The sequence below is a fragment of the Cynocephalus volans genome, chromosome 7 (assembly GCF_027409185.1).
Source record: "Cynocephalus volans isolate mCynVol1 chromosome 7, mCynVol1.pri, whole genome shotgun sequence".
Lineage (NCBI taxonomy): Eukaryota > Metazoa > Chordata > Mammalia > Dermoptera > Cynocephalidae > Cynocephalus > Cynocephalus volans.
Genome location: NC_084466.1, coordinates 15464929 through 15488403, shown reverse-complemented (window position 1 = coordinate 15488403; position 23475 = coordinate 15464929). Strand labels below are relative to the sequence as shown.

General features: G+C 37.3%; 1 protein-coding gene across 6 annotated transcripts in view; it reads left to right on the top strand.

The window, feature by feature from the left end:
* The window catches only part of MBNL2 (muscleblind like splicing regulator 2), a 153338-nt gene extending 131288 nt beyond the window's left edge, over positions 1–22050 (top strand). For 4 of the 6 annotated variants that reach the window (XM_063103041.1, XM_063103040.1, XM_063103044.1 and 1 more), the window contains one exon: positions 19267–22050. In XM_063103041.1, the coding sequence (XP_062959111.1) occupies positions 19267–19394 (128 nt within the window). In that variant the 3' untranslated portion in view covers positions 19395–22050. The remainder of the gene's footprint in view (positions 1–19266) is intronic. The other 2 variants (XM_063103043.1, XM_063103045.1) reach the window with 1 other exon arrangement.
* The last annotated feature ends 1425 nt before the right edge of the window (positions 22051–23475 follow it).

Here is a 23475-nt window from a genome sequence, read left to right as displayed (position 1 = left end):
GCAGATGGAAAAAGTGAAACAAAAGTTAACTACTTCAGCCAAAGTCACACAGCTAAAAAACGATCTTGCTGAAGTTGAAACACAGGCAGTCTGACTCCATAGGACTTGCTCTTAATCACCGTGGTACACTGCCTCTCTCCATAATTATAACTACACAAAAATCACTTCTTTCACATCACAAATAAAACTATCTTTTGAGTGACACCCGATAGCAACAAACTCTGTGGCTATAGGGGGAAATGAAGGCAGCTTGCTGATGCAGCTCAAACTAAGGTGAATCCTACACTGGGGAGATGAACTGAATTTGAGCATAGCTTCAAACTAGTTATGTAAAATAGCCAGACTGTGTTTTGAAACCATATAGTTGACCTCATTGATTCTATGTGATATTATAACCAGTGAAAATTATCAATAATTCCTATACAACTAAGATAACCTAAGAAAAAATTAGTCATTAATCTTAGTGAAGCAGGTTCATGGGCATCTTTTGTAATAGACTTTACTCATAATCTATACTAATCATCTCACAAATAACTTGGTAACAAGGAAAATCAGAAAAGAAAATGATGGGTAACATGTAAGTTAGTCAATTTCAGCCCAGTAACTAAGGACCAGAATGTGTAAATCCATAGGTGCCTATATTGAAACAAATTTACTCTTAGAATGTACATTAAAATAGGTAGATGTAAACAGCTTAGTATATGGATTACTTAGTTTTTTTCATATTATAAAAAATTTTATTTAATTAAAAGAGTACAGATTTAAATTCCTGTAATTTGAATTATTATAGTACTCTATGCTGTAATTGCTTTAGTATTTTTTATTTCAAATTTCCATTCTGTTTCAAAGCTGGAGAAAATAATTTCCAAATAAATATATTTTGAGTCTTCGTTTCTTCATTTATGTGCAGAGATTATTCAGCTTACCTTATAACATCCTTAAAGGCCCAATTAAAATACAATTTACACGCTGAATCTTTCCCTGATGCCCCCTTCCCCCTCTTCAGCTAGAAGTACTTTTTCTATCCTCTGAATTCTACAAGGACATTGCCTGCACATCATTAGATAGGAAGAAAGATAAGCACAAGTGTATGAAGAAAGGTGGGGTGGTATAAAGTTTAGCTGGAGAAAAACTAGCATTTGATTGATCAGAACATCAGTTTGCAGGAGCGGCTGCTGCATTGACTCCAATTGTGCAGGAACTTAATGCCAAGTCAAAGGGCTCAGCTCTTATTTGGCCACTGTAAGGTTTTCAAGCAGGAGAGTGATGGAAACAGAACTCTAGGAAGAGTGAGCAGATGGGTTCGAGGCGGGAGAGTCTGCAGAGACCATTAAGAGGTTTTAACAAGAGCCTAAACTGGGACAGTGGCAGCTGGCAAGTGTCCTACTTTGTCTTGCCGTTGCCCATTACAGAGGGAGTAGTGTTACTTTTAGCCAAAGAGAAACATAAAAACAATTTCACACTATGGCAAAACCTGTCCAAGTAAATGTCACCTGGCACAAAGAGAGATTTGGGCTGATTTTGAAGGTTAACCAGAGGCCCTTCTGAGACAGCAGTTGGGTGGACTCCCTGGTCGAATATGTACAGGGCGCTCCCCCACAACATGCGGCTTCCAACTTCCTACCTAAAGGGGACCCCAAAGCTACAAAAGCTCAAAGCCCACCCCCAGGCCTCTGCTCAAAAGAAAGAGTCCCTTCAGATGTGAAGTGAATACGTATTGCCCTTGTAGAGAGCATTAGAGCTCTGTGGACAGTGAGGGACATGATTCATTTAATTCATTCTGGTTCGTGAGTTCTTGCTAGGAAGAAAAATTCTTACAGATCGATACCGGGAATCTTGTTATGGAGCACCCCAAGCAGGGCCTTAAAAGCCAATGAAATCAGATTATTTTTCTGACAGTATGTTAACCAACACTTAATCACATCTCCAAAAAGTGATGATTCATGTTTAAAATTATGACTTCAAGGTCTTATCACATCTTCTGAACGCTCCTCCAAAGATTAACAGAGTTGGCCTTAGGAAGAATTTATTGAAAATTAGTTAAGCATCACAAAGACTGATTACGTTTTGTAAGCATGAGTATACTAATTATCCTGATTTGATCACCACTTATTGTATGCTTGTATTTAATTCTGTACCCCACAAATATATATAATCTGTAAAAAAAAAAAAAAGTATAAAAAAAAATTATTTGATAATATATCATACATACATAGCCCTCTTTATTTATTGGATTCTTTGATAAGTCAGAAAATTCCATTTTACAGACATGCCTGATATAGGTTAATGATAATCAATTTCAACAATATCTTATCAGAAAAATAAAGTAATTACATGTAACCAGATTCACATGCCATGCTTTATCTGGCCTGCTATCAATTACAAAAGAGAGAAGAAAGCAGCTTAACATTATCACACTTTACTTATGCCTCACCCATAAATGTGAACATAACTTCAAAGCTATTTGCATATAGATTCTTGCATATGTAAGTTAACCCATACTAACCAAGAAATCAAGAAAGGTAAGGTCATGTTTTACTTCATCTCTCGTCGCAGAGTTTTATAAAACATATATTATTCAATGCCATCTGTCAGGACTATATTCAGACAAATGGAGGAGGAATTAAACATTCTTCACTATGCACCACTTGACCCATTTCAGGCCTGTGTTTGTTTCATGAGAAAATTCTTGGTTCTACAAGGCCCCAGTGTGGGAGAAGCAGGCTCCTGTCAGATCTCTCTCCTGAAGTACACGGTAAAGCGCTGGCCTCTGTGTAAAGAGGATCAAACTGTGAAACGCTCCCTTCTCGCAGTTTGCTCGTTCCTGGGAACAGATTACAGAAAGCAGCTGGGCCCCAAGTATGCCATTTTTAAAAAAAGCAGAGACAGCAACTGTCAGAATCCAGCCCTTGTAAATAGTGCTCTGGGCTGAGACCTCTCTGTCAGCATTATACTGTTAATGTTGCTTAACCACCTCTAACTTTTTGCTTATATTCTAATTCCAGAGGGGGAATTCAGTTTTGGTAATAATCTGGTTGCTTCAAATGAGGCAGAATTGCCATATCAAATATTTTGTGGAGAAGGCAGGGGTGTGTGTGTGTGTGTGTGTGTGTGTGTGTGTGTGTGTGTGTGTGTGTGTGTGTGTGTGTGTGTGTGTGTGTGTGTGTGTTTATGGAGAGAGAAAGAAAAGGATTGAGGGTAAAGCCTACTGTATCTCTTTGAGTAAAAAACAAACCTATAAGAATTATGGCATTTGCAAGATAACTAAAGTTAATGCTATTGGTTAAAGCTGCTTGGCAATTTGAGTCTAAATTCCATGTGTAATGTGGCTAGGGCATCGGAATCCAGATTTGCTATTACTATGGTAAAAAAAAAAAAATTTAAAGGCAGAGAGAGTTGAGGGGGTACTCTGTCTTGGGTGAACTTGGATCTGAGAGCAATATAGAGGCAGATAAATTTTTTTCTTCAAGAAATGAGAAAATAAGGCAATAGACCTTTTATTTTCTTGCCTCAGAAGCAGCTGCTTTGCAGGTCTACCATGAGGCTTAATTAATAAACGTATTTGCAGATTCCCTCAGGAAAAGCTAAGTTATGTAAGTGTCATAATCCAGTACATTTTCATTTTTCATGAATAATTGACACCTCGTGGTGAGAAACTTGGGTAGAATTCTTTTGTATATAGCACCTAAAGCATAATATCAGTTCCAATTTTGTGCAGCTGAAGAGAAAATGTCAAGAGTCCTTATGTGGAGCTTTCCTCCCTGTGGGTCATCCTACTTATTACACCTCAAATCCCTCTTCTTTTGCATTTTGATGGAATTTGGGGAGAATCTTTCTAGACTGAGAAGTCATATTCCCAGTAGGATTTTGGCTTTTGTTGGTTGTAGTAAAGTCGTACTTTGTTTCTCTAATTTTAGGTTTTTCATTTGAATGGAATGAATATATAGTTCATCTTATGTGTATGTTTCTTTCCAGCTCTACATTTGTGAGGAAAAAGAGACTAGCTGTAGTGCAGGAATTCAGATCCACTTTCAAGGGCTGAACGATGAGTAAGGTCTCATTGTTTACCAGAGTTGCTATGAATAGAGTAACATTTTTATTTGTAGGTATTTGTCTACCCAAGTCTGCCACTGCTGCCTGCCTTCTCGCACTTGTACCTGTGTGTTTGGGGAAGCTGCCAGCCTTTCTGTTCAGGTGGATGGGGAGAAGGGGCAAACCTGGCTACGGCTCCACTTACCAAATATGATGCTACCAAGTGGCAAAGACAAGTTGGCACAAGGTCTGGCCCCTCAGCCTCTTCTAGCATTCCCTCTGGGCCACACTGCTGGAGGCAATGACTTCCAAGGTCAGAGCTGTCTGAGTCTGCTGATCATTTAGAGGCCACCAGTTTGGGGAGATGTTAAAGATAACTCAGGAGTTCACTGCCTCATCAGAGATGTGAAACAATCAGAGCATGTCATTAAACAAAATAGAATAGTCCAGTACACAAGTGTTGCTGTGTGGGAAGTAAGCTGGGGGGGGGGGGGGCGGGGTGGTCCCATCCCTAAAGTGGCTGGAGAGGTAGGTCTGAAGGATGTGTAGGAATTAAACAGATGAAGGACAGGTGTGGCTGTTCCTAACACCATGACTAGTTTGAAATTTCAGGGGGGTAGATAAGATTGGGGAAAGGGGAAAAGAGAACTCACACTTATAAATGCACCAGCCTTACATATGGTATATCTCATTTACCGCTGGCAGGTGGGCTATATTGTCCTGCTTTTATATGTGTAAAAAAATCAAAGCTCACATTTGGCCGTAGCTCTAATAGGTAGTACACCCTGCATTTGACCTTGAGTCTAAATGACATTGAAATCAATGCTTTTTCCCTTCGTCCCAAGAGCATGGTTTAAATAGTAATTTCAGAATCAGTCCCATACTTTTATCTTATGATAGAGTCAGATAAAGCAGTTCATGAGTACATCCAATCTAAAGAAGGGGCCAGTTGGCTTGTGTGAGCTAAACGACTTGCTTTAGGCCACACTGCCCTAGAGTGGAAGACGCCAGGGAGCAGGAAGAGGATGGAGGGAGGAAGTCCTAGAACATGCAGTTGAGTAGGTAACGAGGGGGTAGGTTAAGGAAGGCAGGATGAGAACAGGACCGGAAATGCTTAATGGGAAGCTTGGGAATGAGAATCTACTGAAAGTGAGTGGGCAGGTACAAGCTGGGGTAGCTAGCCTGAGTGCAAGGTCACCGGGGAGGAGGCTGCTTCATCCATGAAGGGATGAGATCAGGATAGAGAGAAATGAGGAAATCCAAGGAAAACAATATGAATAATTCAGAACCAGGAGAATTCAGAGAGGCTTCACGATCCTTTGCTCCATTCTCCAGCTTCTACAGTATCTGTGGATTTCAGTGCCTTCCTCCTCCTGCCATATAACCCTCCTCTGAGACGTCTCTCCCGCTGGCTTTCATAAAAAAGCATGTCTACGTACATCTTCACCTTGCCAAGTGATTGAGTACCAATCACAAGTTTGTTGACTGGTATTCTCTCACATTGGTTTGTGACCAACTACAGCAACTCCAGCATTTAGAATTTATCATCCTTTGACATCCCGTGTAATATTCTGGAGCTTTCAGTCTGTTTTATTTTCAGTGATCAAATTATATTATTCTTATCATGTCTCCCTTGCTCTGGAGTATTCAAAGATCTCAGAGCTTATGTCGATAAGCCTCCTGTAATTGAATCCTGTCTTCACTATTCACCACAGTGCATTTCTGGAAGCAGAATCATTAAGCGGATGGTTGTAAAATGTCACCTGTTTTCCCCTAGTCACAAGCACATCAGTCATGGTGGGTCTGACCCACGACCAGCATCAATTAAATCAGAGATATGAAAGGCAGTAAGTCATAAGACCAAATTTACCACAATCATGCCAGACCTCCACAATAACAAAGGAAAGAGAAATTATGATGTGAGTTATATTATAAACTGGAATAGGAGGCCATATCGGCCACGTGGCTTACCCAAGTCACATAAATAGCAAGAGAACCAGATCTAGAACCCGATTATCTGTGTCCTGCCTAGGAGCAAAGTTTTTTTCCCTTTTACCCCACTACCTTCCTGAGAAAGTGCTTTAAATGATCATGGAAGGGGCCCCAAGGGACTGCAGAGCATACAAACAGCACAAACATAACGCAAGCAGCTACCCTGCACGAAGCACTTGCCAGGTGCCTGACACTGTGCTCAGCCTTTCGGATGAATCATCTCACTGAAACCCAAAATGGCCCTGTGAGGGACTACTATTATCGCCACTATACAGGTGAGGAAACTGCAGTCTAGAGAAACTTGCCCAAGATCATACTATTGAGTGGCAAAACCAGTTTTAGAACTTTCCCTAAACTCCTAAACTTCCATCTTACAGTGAGGAGAAGGCCCTAGAGTAGTTAAATGACTTACTCAAGGTTACATGAGGGATTAGAAACTCAGTCTCATATAACATCACGCTTAGTCCTCTTCTCCATCAAACCACAATTCAGCAGGAATATACTAGCTCTACACTTTTTTGAGCAGATACTGACTTTGCTTTAGAAACGTTTTTGAGGAATCAGAAAGATACCCAGAGAAATTAAACTTGATTCCCTCTTTTCCTCCAATTATTTTTTTTCCAGTAAGTTTCCTAACTGTTCCCTTAGTCATTCTTTCAATATTTGTCATTGTTATGCTGAAATATGTGAAAGGGCCAGGAAGCACTTTAGTTATGAGGATTCAGGAATGGCTTGAATCGATTCCTATTGTTTGTATTCTTTTCTTTGCCTTTCTCTGACTCCTGCAACATTAAGGATGGCCTTGAATCAGAAAATAAGTTAAAATAGGGAAATCTAAGAAGTATGTAAAAAATGAGAAGAAAAATTCCATTGTATTCCTTTGCCTTGGACAAAGGTGTTTAAGAGTTGGTTGGGTTTGGGTTTGTTTGTTTAACGTGAACTAGCAAGTCCCCGCCTTCTTTCTGTTGCTTATGTTGGACCTATGTGAGAAGAGGTGAATAAAGGCTTGAAAATTGAAGGGCAGATGTTTATTAGACAAGACCAGGTGTACGAAAGTGTCTATAAATATTCATTTAAGCACGGTTATCTAAGAATTATTAATAAATACTAATACCTTGTAAAAATATTCACATTTTGTGGCTTTGATTAGGAAATTAAAATAACAAATATTACCATATAATATTAGCAGTATTTATTATGTGCTTAATATCACCAGGCACACTTGTCAAATACTTTATGTAATCCTCACAACAACCCTTATGAGTTCAGAACAATTTTTAATTACCCTTATAGAAATGAGTAGTACTAAGAATAAATGATGTTGAGTAACTTACCCATAGTAACACTCCTAGTAAGCCCAGAAACTGGGTTTGAACCAGGTCTTACTTTGAAGACTGGGAGTCCTGTCCTCTCAGGGACATTGATCATCATGCACTGATGGCTGTCAATACTTTTGTAATAGAAGATTTTGGTTCAAAAAATGATTAATATGAATGGACAGTCAAGACTTTAATGAAAAATCAGAGAAATTCTGTCCATATAGTCATCAGCGACACGCCAGGATATACATACACAGAAAGAGAAATAAGTGCGCTTGATATTTTAAAAAAATCTTAATCTCATGAAAACCAAGTTTATATCCAAATGTGCAATAGTATTATTTGAATGCCCATTTAAACAGAAGCCAAAACCAAATTTTATTTAGGATTATGAATCCTGAAATCATAGCCTAAGGGAAGGGAACCAACATTTATCAAAAATCACTATTACATATCAGACACGTTATTTCATTTAATACTCAACATAACTGTGAACTGTCTTATCTATTTTCTAGGTGAGAACAAATCTTACAGAATAATTTGCTTAAGATTCAAGTAGGTAGGAAATGGGACAGGTTTAGATCACAGTTCCGCCTGTCTGCAAATCCTGTTCTCTTGGACTCCACCTTATTTGAATTAGACTGGAACTTGTGGCCACTGCAGCACTGAGATGAACCTCTTTGTGTGGCTCCCCTTAGAAAGCAAGCCGAGGATTTTAATGATGATTCAAGTGCACAGAAAGAAAGAGCCAGGGCTCCCACTTGGAAGCCAAAAACAGGAAGGATGAATGGAAAGGTGGGAGGAAGGGAAAGAAAGGAAGGATTAAGGATTGGCAAGAAATGGGAATGGGGATTTACTGTTCAACAAGTACAGAGTTTCAGTTTGAAATGATGAAAAGTTCTGGAGAAAGGTTGCACAACAAAAGTTCTGGAGAAAGGTTGCAAACAAATGCAACTAATGCCACTGAACTGTATATTTAAAGTGGTTAAAATGGTAAATATTATGCTATGCCAATTTTACTACAGTTTTTTTTAAATGGACAAACAATCTGAATGGGCATTTCTCCAAAGAAGAAGAGATTAAGGATGGGCAAGAAAGATGTCTAATTGCACCTAGGTGTTTGTTTTATTAAATCTTACAGTATTAAATTATTCTTTTCACATGGAAAATTCTTTATTGTTGCCATGCTTTCCTTTAAGGGTTCTGTTTTCACCAGTCATGTAACTGAGTGCACATGGGGGTTCTTCCTCAGTGAACCTCGTCCATTGGCAGCAGGGTCTATTCTGAGATGCCCTAACAAAAGCTCAGTGTTTACTCGGTGGCAAAGTATCTTCATACCTTTTCTCAACAAATGTATATTCAGAGGCCCCCATGTGCCATGTACCATTCAGCGTTCTGGGAATACCGCAGTGAATAAATAGTCCATGTTCCCAAGGGTCTTACTGTGGGGGGCAGGCAACAAAGATGCAAATAATTACAGTCAAAGCAATTGCCACAAGATAAGGATCGTAGTAAGTAGTAAGTGGAGATGCTGACAGAATGGGCCTAACAACTGAGCTTTGATGGGGGACAGTCAGTAATAAAGAGATAAAAGAGAACGTGGGAGCTCTTCTCCTCCATATATTTTCCTCCTTTGGCTTCCATTTTGCCATCTATTATACCAGGATATTTTGGCACTTCCTGGGGAGTCATTGGGCAGCACTGATGGAAACCGGGCTTCACGACCCACCACAGTGCAGACGTGCCAGTGTTATACAAGCAGAGTAAGAAATGGGCTCAGAAAGGTCACAAATTTGGTTGGTGGCACAGACAAGCCTGCTGAAATCCCACTCCAGGACTCTTTGATTTTTTTCCTTTGCACCCTGATTTTACACACAATTGAGTGGTTTTGTTAACACTTCTCTCTCTCTCACTGTCTCTGAAATACACACACACACACACACACACACACACACACACACACACACTTAGAGGCAAAGAACTAAAAAGGAAAAAAAAAACTTATTTTTGCTGAAAACTTTGTTAAGTGGCAGCATCGTACCCTCAATTTGAGAAATGTTCAAGGTGACTACAATACACAAAAACGTACTTCTGTGTCCAGTTCATAATGTTAATCTCACCGTGCCTTTTATTGAATTTTAGCATTTGGTTGCTTTTCTGCCTTTAGTGTCTTAAAAGCCAGTTCTTAGCAGGCTGAATTATATATTCTGCTCCACTGGTAAAATGGATACTGCGGCCAAAATGTGCCCAGGATTCTAAGTCTAACATAATGGTAGTGGATACAAAAGCAGGGCATTGAGCAAGATTGGGGACTTCATGTTAAATCCAACAGGATCTTGTATCTGTGATTTTTTTTTCTCGACCTGAAACTCCAATTTATTAGTGTGACCAAAATCCCATTTTGAAAAAAAACTCATATTGTATAAATGAATGTTTTTGAAATTTCTTTTCAGGCTGCATAAACTGATTTTTAAAAATTTTGCTGTTGCTTTAATTTAATTTTTTCTTGGACGTTCTGTGAATTTGCACATCTATGAATGTTTTTTATTTATTTTTTATTCCTGAGTTTCCAGTTCATGTCTTTTAAAATATTTAAGATATCTTTATGTCAAAAATAACTCAGCAGAAATAGATACCAATTTATACAACAAAGTAGGTCTTAATATTGTGTTACATAAACATAAGTAGGTTTTTAAAGGTATAAGTAAGGTTTTTGTAGATTTTATGTTCATGTCCAGAGGTCGCCTTCCATGAAACAACCTGAGATGAGGGCAGCCTATTAAATCTCAGCCTCGCTTCCAACACATCTCAGTGTAAATATTATAAATATTTTGGAATATTTTTTAAATAGTATACATTTAAGAAAATATTAATAATATACATTTTTTGGCACAAATAGTATACATTGTTTCTTGATATAGTAGAGGAATTTAGCCTTCCTTAATATACAGACAGTCCCTAATTTTAAAAATGTTTGTTCACGTTTCCTTTGTCACAAATTTTCCTATAGAGACAGAGATGGACTTGGTGGTTAAAGTTGACCTACCACAGTTTATTTAACTAATGACGTTGTTCATGAATAATACTACGCTAACAGCATGGTGTCAGCCAAATACCATCCATGTTCACGGATGTTTCTGTATCTTTGGGATTCAAGAAATATGTCAAAAGCATATGCCTAACCCAAACCCTAGACAGCCACGTGACAGATAATCCTTTCACCTCCTCCACTGCTAGAGGTAGAGGAATCATAATCCATGGTGAGTGCACTACTGGAATGTTAGTTGGGGAAGGTTTGTAGAGTAAGAATGTGAAATATGGTGCAGAATCAAGAACATCAGGTGAGGGACAGGAAGATAAAATCCAGCACCCGTTCCTGGATGGCCATCAAACCCATTCCTAACACCCTCTTTCTCATTTTCCTTGATGCTATGGTTTGATCTGCTTACTTTTTTTTTCATTTGTTTTCACCTTCTCTGACAGCTGCTGAGCAAACATGATCTCACAGCTTCTCTTTTCCTGAATAAACACACAACACTCTTGAATATGTTCTTGTTTTTAATACTTCTGTAACACTGGGGGAAAGGACTAGGGACAAAAAGTCTCCCTCTCATATCCCTTTACTTTCTTCCTCATTCATATCCTATAGGGAACAAAAGTCACTCTTGGATGACATATGGATCCTTAGATAGTCTGAGGACTGCTTTCCCAACTCAGCGTGAAAGGCACAGAAGCGATCCTCCAAATTCCCCCAGCGGAGTTAGAATTGAGAAAGCCTGGGGCTGAGGTGGGAAAGGGGATTCTAACTCTGAGTTGAGCACAAAGACCTCCCAATTCCTCTTGCTTCCCTTCTCCTCCACGGATGGGCCAGCCCTGCATCCTTGAAGGGCAGGTAGAAGGTTCATGGGGAGGATGGGCTTCCCAGCACCATGTGTAGGACTCACAACAATGGAAGCAAGCCAACTCTCTGCACACAGAGCGTGCCTGAGGAATGGGTCTTCCGAGGGGAAACTTGTCTGGTGCGCATAAGTCAGAGATTCCCTGTAGAGTTATATCCAAAGCCTTTGTCATCTCAGTCAACCACTTTACAGTTATGGATGCCATTTTTTTTTAAAAGCCATCTATTTCATTTGAATAGAATTTGGTAAAACATCAAGGTTTTTGGGTTTGGTTTTTTGCTCTTTTTTTTTTTTTTTTGTAATAAAATACACCTGGTGTAAAAACCTGCACATCATCTCAGAGATATATTTCCTGACCAAAAAAGTCACTCCGGGATGACCTAGGGATTTTTAGGTCACCTGAAGACTAGATTCTCATCTCCATGTGAAAGAAACAGAAATGATCCTCAGAATTTCCTCAGGGGAGGTGGAATTGAGAGAGGCTAGGTCAGGGGTGGCAACATAATCAGACCTTACTGCAGTACTCGCAAGAGTCTACACGGACTCATGCAAAGAGGGGAATCTTATTCACATCAAGAATTCCTGTTTACGGATTTTATTCAGATCATCTAAGTTGTCAATGTGGACCCTGTTCAATAATCTTCAGTGAGGCTGTGTTATAGCTTTTCATGCAAAACTTCAAGTGTTGATGTTTTAAAATAATTTTTCATATATTAGAAAGTATATCTAAAATCCTTTGTTTGAATATAACAGTGGAAAATATTAAACAGAAATCGAAAATAGAGGAGGTAGAGCTGAGAATGTAAACTTTTTAGAAACAGAGTAAAAACGATAATCTTGACAAAACCACTACTTAAGGTGCTGCTAAATATTATGGACATTCCAACCAACCTCAACTTGCTCTTCTCAAGATTGTTTGGTTTGAGACCTTTCTCCTAGGACCACAGTATATGTCTTTTTTGTACAGATAAAAATACATTTTGAAAATAAATCAAATATAATATGACGCTGCCCTTCCTCAGAACAATATTCCCCTCAAATAATGAATAGACTATTTTTCAATGTGTCTTTCCATTTACCACTAATTATTTCTGAACTCTTTATACAATTAAAATTTATAAATGATTATGAACTAGGCCAAAGAAAGTTTTTGAAAGTGTACATTTATTAACATGTATAATTATAATTGCTTTAATGAATTACTTTTTATCTGATACCATATGTCTACCAAGACCAAAGACGTTTGCTTTTGACTTTAGTAATCCATACTATGATTATGTACCAAATTATACTGGAATCAAAAATGTACAGATGCCCCTCTGCCTTTGTACAGTTTGCTTCAACCAACATACATCACAGGTTTTGCCTCTCGGATAAGATCAGGGAATGTCAGACAGCAGTGGCTGCCGTAGAGAAGAGGTGTGAAGTTGTAGGGAGAAGCTGGAGAAAATAGGAGATGGTGGAGAGACTGAAGGAGGGAGCAATGTCAAGGGAGAACAGAAAAGAAGAACCTGTGTGATAGAGGAAGAAGAAAACTGCATAAAGGAAAATAGAGATTGAGAGGGTGAGCAACGGGACAGCCTCCTCAGCTTGACCATATTTTTAGGAATTTCTCCATTTTCTATTTTTAAATTAATAATAGATTTTACATAAGGAGACAGTGAAATATCCTTTCTTTAATTGCCTTCTGAGGAAACAAGACCTCGTCACCATGGAAAAAGATCTCTAAGAAATCTATCAAGTCTAGAATTTTCTTCAGGTGGAATTTTTGTTTATCTGCCCTGTTTCCCTTCTCTGTGAGTAATTCTGCTTCCAGCCTGGAATATTTTTTCTTTTATTTATATTTAACAGGGAGTGGGAAGAATGAAAAAATGGGAGGGACATTTATTTTTCTTGGATATGTCCTGTCCAAGGGGTTCTTTTCCCACCTCCATTGCTATCTTTCCCTTGAATGGTCTGGTGGTCTTCTGTTGATGCCAGCATTGTGGCATTGTGTCCTCAGTGACTTCCTATTGATTCAGCCATCCAGGCAGTCAACAATTAATAAGTGATTCCTGTGTGCCCAGCCCTATCCTAGACACTTGGGATACAAACATGAATGAGATATTCCCCCTGTCCTTAAGAAATTCGATTTTGCTGCAGGCATAGTTAATGTACTATCTCTACTTGGAAATATCCATTTGAACTTCCATGCTAGTAATATCAAGATCCATCGAGACTCCATATTTCAGCAAGGCCACACAAATATTTTATAAGGTATATTTTATCTATGTCTCCAAACTCAGTATTACAAAGACAGTATTTGATGGCTATTCACAGGAGGATTTAACTAAAACATCCATTAGTCCTCTTTTCTAATTGTTTTGTGGTTTGGATACACAAAAACAGTTGGTCTTTTCACTGAAATGTTTTTCCTATCAATTAAGCAAAGCAGGAACAGTTCTTACTTAATTTAATATTAAGATATCATTTTAAAAGATAATTCATCAGCCATTCCTGATTCTTTGCTATAAGCACTTTTATGTAACAAGTGTAAATATTTCTAGAAGTCATCTACAAGCTCACAATTTCCAAAATTATTCACATGTACAGTTCCTGGAGATCAACCAAAAGTTAGAGAACTCAAAAAGTACTAATATAAGAAAAAGAAGAAGAAAAGCAACCACAATAATAAAAAAGACATAGGAAAACAAAAAAATGAAAAACAAACAAAAGTACTTGGTACCTCTGAAACAGAAAATCCTATGCTGACTTGTCTTCTTTTGCACTTTCCTGCTTGAGGACTAGTTAATCCAACTATTGAGTTCATCGTGCTGATGAGTTCAAGATCACTGAATGTTACACTCTCCGCACAGACTATTTTGCTTTCACCCAAGTGCATTTCTCACCTTGCCCAGCTCGTTTTTAAGGGCACAGCATGGGTGAGGGATATGGATGGCTCAGCCTAAATCCATTATCATGAAGAAAGAGACAAGATATCATGCATATTTCGTAACTGGTGATTCAGTCAAGGGAGGGCTAGTATTTTCTTTTTAGGTAGAGGGTGCCTGTTGGTCAGGTTACCCTATTCCTTTGAGTGAAAGCTAAATGTCTGAAAGTTGCAGGATTAACTCTCCATAGACCTTCTCTCATGATCCCGGTCAATCTCTTCATTGCTGTGCCGGTGATGTTGCCTCCAACCTGGGCTGATGCTCCTCTCTGGACGCTGGCAACCCAGACTCAGTGGACATCTCCTCCAAGAAAGTAAGGCTGATGAGGACACAAACTGGCAGCTCATAGCTGAATTCAGCCTAAAGATGTACTTGACCCACACAGAATTGTTTTCTATAACATGTCCTAATTGCTGAATTTTCAACTTCTTTTGGAAAATGGAAAGGTCAAGCAATATAAATCCTAGGTTACTGCAGGTAGCTATTGGCTGGAGCTGAGAAGCTGCTTCCACACTGTTCAGCTGGCCCACTCACTTAAGTGCATTCCCTGCCCGGCCCAGTAGGCTTAGTGTTGAGACAGTATCTAACCCAGCCCACTTTTTAATAAGCTTGACTGCCACTGCACTGCAAGTCAATGGTGGGTACTTCACTTAGAATACTAGAATGGTTACATGGCTGCTCGTAACAGATTTGATGGGGAAACAGCCCATCTGATGTTTTTGGAGCCATTCATGCTTCACCTTCAATAGATAAAAACAAGACTGATCATGTACTGGGGTCATATGGGGGTAACTTCAGGATACATATTGAGCAGAATCATCAGATTCTTAAATCCAACCATCTAAGGGAGATAGTTTAATTCACTTAGTATGACTTCCTTTCCTCATTGATAAGTAGACACTATTGCAGCCAGACTGACATTTTTGCATCACAGATACTCTTGTTACAACTGGCAGGGCCACTAAAGGTTTTTGAAAGCATTCATGATTTGATATCAAGTATGTCTTTGTTTTGAAAATAGAAGGGCAGATTTTGTGGGCATCATCTGTTCTGATTTTTGTGTGTTCTTTTAGAAGATAAAGGAATTGAAAATAATGCTTTCAGTTTAGAATTTTGATTTACCATCATAGATTGGCTAGAATCTTATTTAATAATTTAACCACGTTCTTCTGTCATGGTTCTCTGTTATGTAAAATATTACTTACTTGAGGAAATAGTCTATCAGGAAGATAAGTAGAAATATGTCTTGTTCCATGTATTTGATTTCTCTGCTATCATCCTAGCTTACCAAGGTTGCTCAGAAGCTGGAGCAGGGGCACTGTGCCTGGGTGGGATGTTCTGTTGCTGTAAGCAGACGCATTTGTAGCATCCATCTGCAGGAGGCCAAGGGCAGGAAGTGGTTGGCCACCCAGATGAGGGCACCCTGAGGAGAGGCCCAGCAGCCTCATAAGGTCCTCAGCAATCTCTACCCATCTCGCTCCTCCAGACAGTGGCCACTGTCTCCCACCCAGAGCTCCAGGCTCCACTTACCGTTCTGGGCCCTGCCCCACGGCCTCACCTATCCCTGATTCCCTAGCTCACAGGGGTTCTTCTGAGCTTTCTCCTCAGCTGCCATCAGAAGAGAAACAGACGTGCTCCTTGGAATCACTGCTTTCCCCGGTCCTGTCTCAGACGGTCACCTGCCCTGGAGGGGATCCCCATGTCAGCCAGCAGACTGAGCGTCTCTAAGCTCGGGCTGGCTGTGCACACACTTTGCAAATTCGCGTTGTATTTTCCATGTCTGCAAAATAAGATCACAGTACTGACCCAACTCCTAAGGCTCTGGTGAAAATTCTCAGAGCCTCTTGAAAACTAAAGGAGTACATATTAAAATTCAAACAAAAACAACGATGCTTCACAGAGGGGACTTTTAGGAGACCCAGTTTGGTAGCTGTTTTTCTGCCTTAGACATACTCTGGCAATGCCCATGAGTTTCCAATTGCCCCTTCCAAGGAAGCACGGGTTACAATGCCTTGGAGGTGGATTAGAGAACTTTGGGTATCAGCCTCAGCTTTGACCAAGAGCAGGACATGAAAGAAGCCACTGACAGTTGGTGTCTTGAGCTCACTTTGGTGAACTGTGTTTTAATTGACCGTTTTTTTGAAATGGACAAGCTCAGGGCTAGGGTTTGTCCATACCAGGGTGATAGCACGTGTGCCAGAGCCATATATAAGCCTGTTATTTTAAGGATTAAGTTTCATACCTATATTGAAATATTAAGGCATCTTCTGAAGCTTTCAATCCTCCTGGCCACAAGAATTACAATGAAGATTGAAGAAGTTTTTATATCTATAATTGGTAGGGAAGAAAATGTCTTGAAGAGAGGCAACAGGAAAACACACAAAATGTACCTATTCATCTTGTTTTAAATTATGTTTCTTTAGTGCTAATTAGAAATATAATCTGCCTAAAGAAACACCATATTAAAAGCAAGACAGAAAATCTCCCTTTCCCTCAAAGTAGCTCCCCCTCACTCCTGCAAGCAACGCACACCTGCACGCACGCACGCACGCACGCACGCACGCACACAGGTCTCCTCTTCCCTCTAGCAGTGTCCTGTGGGTGATCTTCCAGCTGGATCCATCCTACCCTCCACGGGGCCCTAGGCCTGGAATGTCCTATGCCTCCCACCATCAGAAGCCGCAGAGGGGCAATAGTTAAATAAGAGGCACTGAGCTGGTAACTGTTCTTCATCTGGATTCTTGTTCTGGCTATATTTCCAGGGTGTATTTCACCCCAGAGTACATTTAATTCAAACTCTACTAGCAAGCTATATTCTTCAGGGAAAAAAAATTGAATAATCAAATGATATTTTCAAGAAAAATGCTGCCACCAAAACATGGAACTTACAAGGAAAAGTGCCCAAATCTCTCTTACCTTCTAATATCAAATCTCTTGAACCTCTTGAAGTTCACAGCTGCTAGGAGTGTAATTTGTTTTTTATACCACACATAGGAGTACAGTCTACAAGACAGCTAAAGACACAGACTAGGTTATAGCTAGAGTTTTCTGGTCTAGATATCAGGCAGCAGTCACAGTTAAGAGTTCAATAGTATTGGAGCTCATTTTTATTTATGTCTTTATCCGTATAATGGCCCATGGATAGATGGGGGCAGAGGGCAAAGGCAGTATGGGTGAGTCTGGTAATTGCTTTTAGTTAACTTTGAGAACGATTTACAGTGATCATATATACAATGATCATATATATATCTCTTTGACAAATACAAGTTCAAAGCATTGTTGTAACTAATTTCTGTTATACAAATTGACACCATTCTAATTTGCCTATTTCTGTGCTTTCTGTAGAATTCTTTTCTTTCCAGGTGGTTAGGTATTTCATTCTATATGGCATTTTCATTTCAGTTAATAAGCAAGAATGTAAATAAATTCTAAAACATTATATATCAGTTTTTAACACTGCAAGATTTTTCCATATGTATTTTAGAGAGATTCTTGCTAAAGTAAAAGAACAGAAAAAAGAAAAACAAGCCATGATTTGATGTCCTGAGGCACATTCTTATTTGGAAAACTTACAGATAGTAGTGAAGCTAAAGGATAAAATAGGAAAATTACTGTTTAATAATCAAATATCTAAATCTAAAACTGAAGTTATTAACTGACCATCTAGAGAATTTGAATATTACCTATGTGCAATGAGACAAGGGTACTTCAAAATGTTGATGGAAAAATAGAATTAAAAGATAATACAAATCTTTCCATGAACTTCAAAGAACTATGGTAATATCGTATGCAAATTCTAGATACCATAATAATATTTACATATAAAATCATTATATCTTTTTATCATTTTATTCATATCTTCTGGTATGCAAGGCAAGGAATGTTATTTTTTCTAATTAATTTTAAATTCCTGGGAATTTTCTAAAAAACAAATAATAACCTTATTATCTGGAGTTTTGAGTTTCCATTTAGTATAAATGTCAAAAGTTCTTCTATTTTTATCAATTCTATACATATCTGTATGTTTGAGTAAGGTAAAGGATACTCATATTTATTTCATGGGAGAAACTACTTGAGCATACTAAAACTGTTGTATATAAACTCACTTAAGGGGAAAAATAGGCACTATAAATTCTAACATAATGGGATAATAAATTATACTTGTAGAAATGAGGCTTTTACTGGAAATTGAATCGCAGTGTGCAGAAATATTAGCTGACCCTCACCATAAAGAATTTTTTCCAGTTATTTCCTAAACAAAGACTCTCATCTATTTAATAAATAAACATTTTGTTTATTAATTACACAAAGTTTGGTCAAAGCAAGTTTAAGAACTTGGCTTTTAAGCTTGACATTTAATGGACTGGACCACACAGGCCAAACTCCCTCTCTTTCGCAGGTATGGAGTTGGAAATGAACTTAGAGATCAAACTCCAGGGACCACAGTTTGCGTTTGATAGTTTAGCTTTATCTGTATGTGGATTTATTAAGAATGTTTTAACTGCTTTATTAGATTGTTATCCCTTTTTCTCTTTAATATGTGACATTTAAACATACCCTGAATCTGAAACTGGTTGTTATTCTATCTTGGAAACAAAATTACTTTTCACGAGAATATATCATTGAGTGATAAATGCAAGTTAATAGATAAATAATATCTGATTTATTATAAATTTTAAAATATTAATATTTAAGCCTTACAAACAACTTTTCAAAAACAAACAGATTTTCTAATTAGACTTCCTGATCGCCATAGCAAATATTAATTGGACAATAATGTGACTGTATAATAAAGAAATATAAAGCAAAAAATTAAAAAAAGGAATTGGGGTCAAAATACACTGCATGCCCACACATACACTATCACAATTTTACAGAAAATATTGTGCACTTGAATCATCATGCTTTATGTAGCCACATAGAAGTGGTTAGTGTAAAATTTTTCAGCATGAAGGGTGGGGATTTGCAAAATTATAATTGCATCAAAATTATGATAAATTGAAGAAAATTTCCATTTTCAAAGAGTAAAACTTAAAATCATTATTTTCCCTCACAGAAGAGTGTCTAAATCACGCTTGTCTTTCTCTTTAACAGATAATTCTGAAATAATCAACAGAAACGGAATGGAATGCCAAGAATCTGCATTGAGAATAACTAAACATTGTTACTGTACATACTATCCTGTTTCCTCCTCAATAGAATTGCCACAAACTGCATGCTAAATAAAGATTTAGTTCTTCTGGACAGACCACAACTCTAAGAAGCTAGTGCTGCTATATCATATATGAGTATTAAATATGGTATGCTTAGTATATTCCAACCTAAGATAGTTAACTACCTGAGACCAGCTGTGATGTTTAAAGACATAAAGGATAAAGTTTACTTTTAAAGGGTTCCTAAACATAGTTTCTGTCCTAGGAATATTGTCTTATCTCCATAACTATAGCTGATGCAGAAAGTCCAACCAATGTACTCATTTCGACTCAATATTTCAAATTTAGCAATAAACAATTAGCATTAGTTTAAAAACCTATTCCAAGGGCAGGTTTGATTCTAACTCCAATTATTGTCATTTCATTTACCCACTGGATCAAAGGGTATGTTTCACTTCTTGGCAAGATGAATGCTGCAGCAAAGACAAGAAGTGAAGTAAAACCGATACCTGTCCTGCAGGTCTAAAATTTGAATGGAAATTCAAGCACAAGTACTGGGGACACATCAAAGTGTGGTGTTTGGTTTGCCTGGAGATGCCGCATTGACTCACGTGATTCTAGAATAACATTAAATAGATTGAAAAAGAAACTTTGCACGGTATGAGCTTCATACCCCACCAAACAAAGTCTTGAAGGTATTATTTTACAAGTATATTTTTAAAGTTGTTTTATAAGAGAGACTTTGTAGAAGTGCCTAGATTTTGCCAGACTTCATCCAGCTTGACAAGAATGAGAGACCCATGCCAACAGTCTAATCTAAGGGATTAGTCTTTCAAACTCACCATCCGGTTGCCTGTGACAGAATAACTCTCCTAAACTAAAAACCTAGTCAAACAAGGAAGCTGTAGGTGAGGAGATCTGTATAATATTCTAATTTAAGTAAGTTTGAGTTTAGTCACTGCAAATTTGATTGTGACTTTAATCTAAATTACTATGTAAACAAAAAGTAGATAGTTTCACTTTTTAAAAAATCCATTACTGTTTTGCATTTCAAAAGTTGAATTAAAGGGTTGTAACTGACTACAGCATGGAAAAAAAATAGTTCTTTTAATTCTTTCACCTTAAAGCATATTTTATGTCTCAAAAGTATAAAAAACTTTAATACGAGTACATACATATTATATATACACATACATATATATATACTATATATGGATGAAACATATTTTAATGTTGTTTACTTTTTTAAATACTTGGTTGATCTTCAAGGTAATAGCGATACAATTAAATTTTGTTCAGAAAGTTTGTTTTAAAGTTTATTTTAAGCACTATCGTACCAAATATTTCATATTTCACATTTTATATGTTGCACATAGCCTATACAGTACCTACATAGTTTTTAAATTATTGTTTAAGAAACAAAACAGCTGTTATAAATGAATATTATGTGTAATTGTTTAAAACATCCATTTTCTTTGTGAACATATTAGTGATTGAAGTATTTTGACTTTTGAGATTGAATGTAAAATATTTTAAATTTTGGCATCATCGCCTATTCTGAAAACTAGATGCACCAACCATATCATTATTTGTTTGAGAAAAAAGAAATCTACATTTTAATTCATGTTGGTCAAAGTCTAATTACTACCTATTTATCTTATATCGTAGATCTGATAACCCTATCAAAAGAAAATCACATTCTAAGTGTAAACTTACATAGTGCTTGTATCGTTGCATTTGTTTTAATTTGTGGAAAAGTATTGTATCTAACTTGTATTACTTTGGTAGTTTCATCTTTATGTATTATTGATATTTGTAATTTTCTCAACTATAACAATGTAGTTATGCTACAACTTGCCTAAAACATTCAAACTTAATTTCTTTTCTCTTTTTTTTCTTTATTAATTCATTTAAACTCATTGAAAACATAGTATACATTACTAAAGCATAAATTACGGGAATCACAAATATTTTTGTAGAATAATTGTAACATTGTCTTTCTTTTTTTTCTTTGGTTTCATGATTTTGATTTTAAAAATTATTAGCACACAACTATTTTCAGCCCTTTAATAATGGAGCATCAAAAACATCACCTGTATCCCCAAATATAGAAGACTATTTTTTACTATGATATCCATTTTCCAGAATTGTGATTATAATATGCAAAGAGTCATAAATATGCCATTTACAATAAGGAGGAGGCAAGGCAAATGCATAGATGTACAAATATATGTACAACAGATTTTTGCTTTTTATTTATTTATAATGTAATTTTATAGAATAATTCTGGGATTTGAGAGGATCTAAAACTATTTTTCTGTATAAATATTATTTGCCAAAAGTTTGTTTATATTCAGAAGTCTGACTATGATAAATAAATCTTAAATGCTTTGTTTAATTACAAAAACAAAAATCACCAATATCCAAGACATGAAGATAGCAATTCAACAAATACTGTAGTTAAGAGACTAACTCTCCACTCGTATGGGAACTACATTTCACTCTTGGTTTTCAGGATATAACAGCACTTCACTGAAATATTCTTTCAGCCATACCACTAGTAACATTTCTACTAAACCTTTCTTTAACACTTAAAGAATTTCCTCATTCATTACCTTACAGTGTAAACAGGAGTCTAATTTGTATCAATTCTATGTTTGGGTTGTAATATTCAGTTCACTCACCCAATGTACAACCAATGAAATAAAAGAAGCATTTAAAAGGATTGCATAGTTGTCCTCCTTTTTGCGTTGAGACAGATTGATAATTATCCAAACAAAATGGTTTTTACAGTCACATAGATGGCTAGCATTTGGTAACTTCAAAGAAGACCAAAAACTCTGGTCTTCAAATGGGAGATTGATAGTTATTGCTTTTGCTTTGGCTTTTTAACAGCAAGAAAAAACAATTAAAAATGGTAATTTTAGAAGTATTTTTAGTGTTCTTTGAAATTAGAAATAAAAATAAAACCGACCACTCAGCCCTCTTCTTTATGATTATGACTGATAATAAAGAGATACGAGCATCAGGAACTATATCAGTTTCACCGACAGACAAGAAAGTGCCCACTAATCTATAATACAGGTTTCTGGTAAGAGCTCGAATAGATGGTGTGACTTAGACCTGAGGCTGCAGAGAGAGAGGCGGAATGGTGAGTTCTGTTCTCTGCAGAGGTCCCTGTCAGGTGCACCAAGGACAGAACAGATGCTCTACAAACAGATGGGGATGTGCATCCCAGCTATCGCAATAATAATCCTCCCCATCCTAACAGGTGGTGGGTGGACAGAAGGAGCCGCAGAAGTTCCTTCCTCGTCCCCTTTGAGTCCCACAGTATTTCTCAAGGACGGTGCTATTGGCCTTTGGGGTGGAAACATTCCGTATTGTGCTGACGTTGGCAGAAATCACCTCCTCTATGGACCAAGACAAGAACAGGAGAGAGAAGGTCTTCTCCACGGCACATTTCGAGCTTCAGGCCTTCTGAGTGGTTGCAACATTCCTTCCAAGGGTAGAAAAGAGAAACATTTAGCAGATCAGGCATACACAAATAAAGGAGCTTGTATTTTTAAACTGTCCCATCAGGATTTCCAAGGGTAAAAACACTGTAACACCTTTGTGGATATTTGAAAAACTGGCTGTATATTTGGATGAGCAATTTTTTCACTGTAATGCAGAAGAAAACCTGCTATCCCATCATGATTCCTTACAAAAAAAATTATCTGTTAATAGTAAGCTCAAGGTGCCAACTTTAGAGAGCAAGTTATTTTAGGTGAAAAATCTAAGACAGACTGTACTTAAAATCTTTCACACCTGTTTTTATGAAGTGTAACTTTCATCAGTAGACTGACATTATGGAACTACATCAATATCAGAAGTGGAACTTAAACCTGAGAGGATAAAAAACTACTTTAGTTCTTCAGCATAAAAAATATTTAGGTAAAAAATATCAATAATCCTATAATTAGCTGCCAAAAGAAGAGTGTTATTTTAATTTTGGGCTGTCCAAACTAAAAATAATTTCAAACCCAGAAATATACTCTTTCTGTTATTAACCAAAGTTCTTTTGCAACACTACAGCTTTTCAGAGCAGCCAGGAAGACCAAAATAAAGTTCAACATTCTGATATTTATAAGAGGAAGATACTGGTTCCATA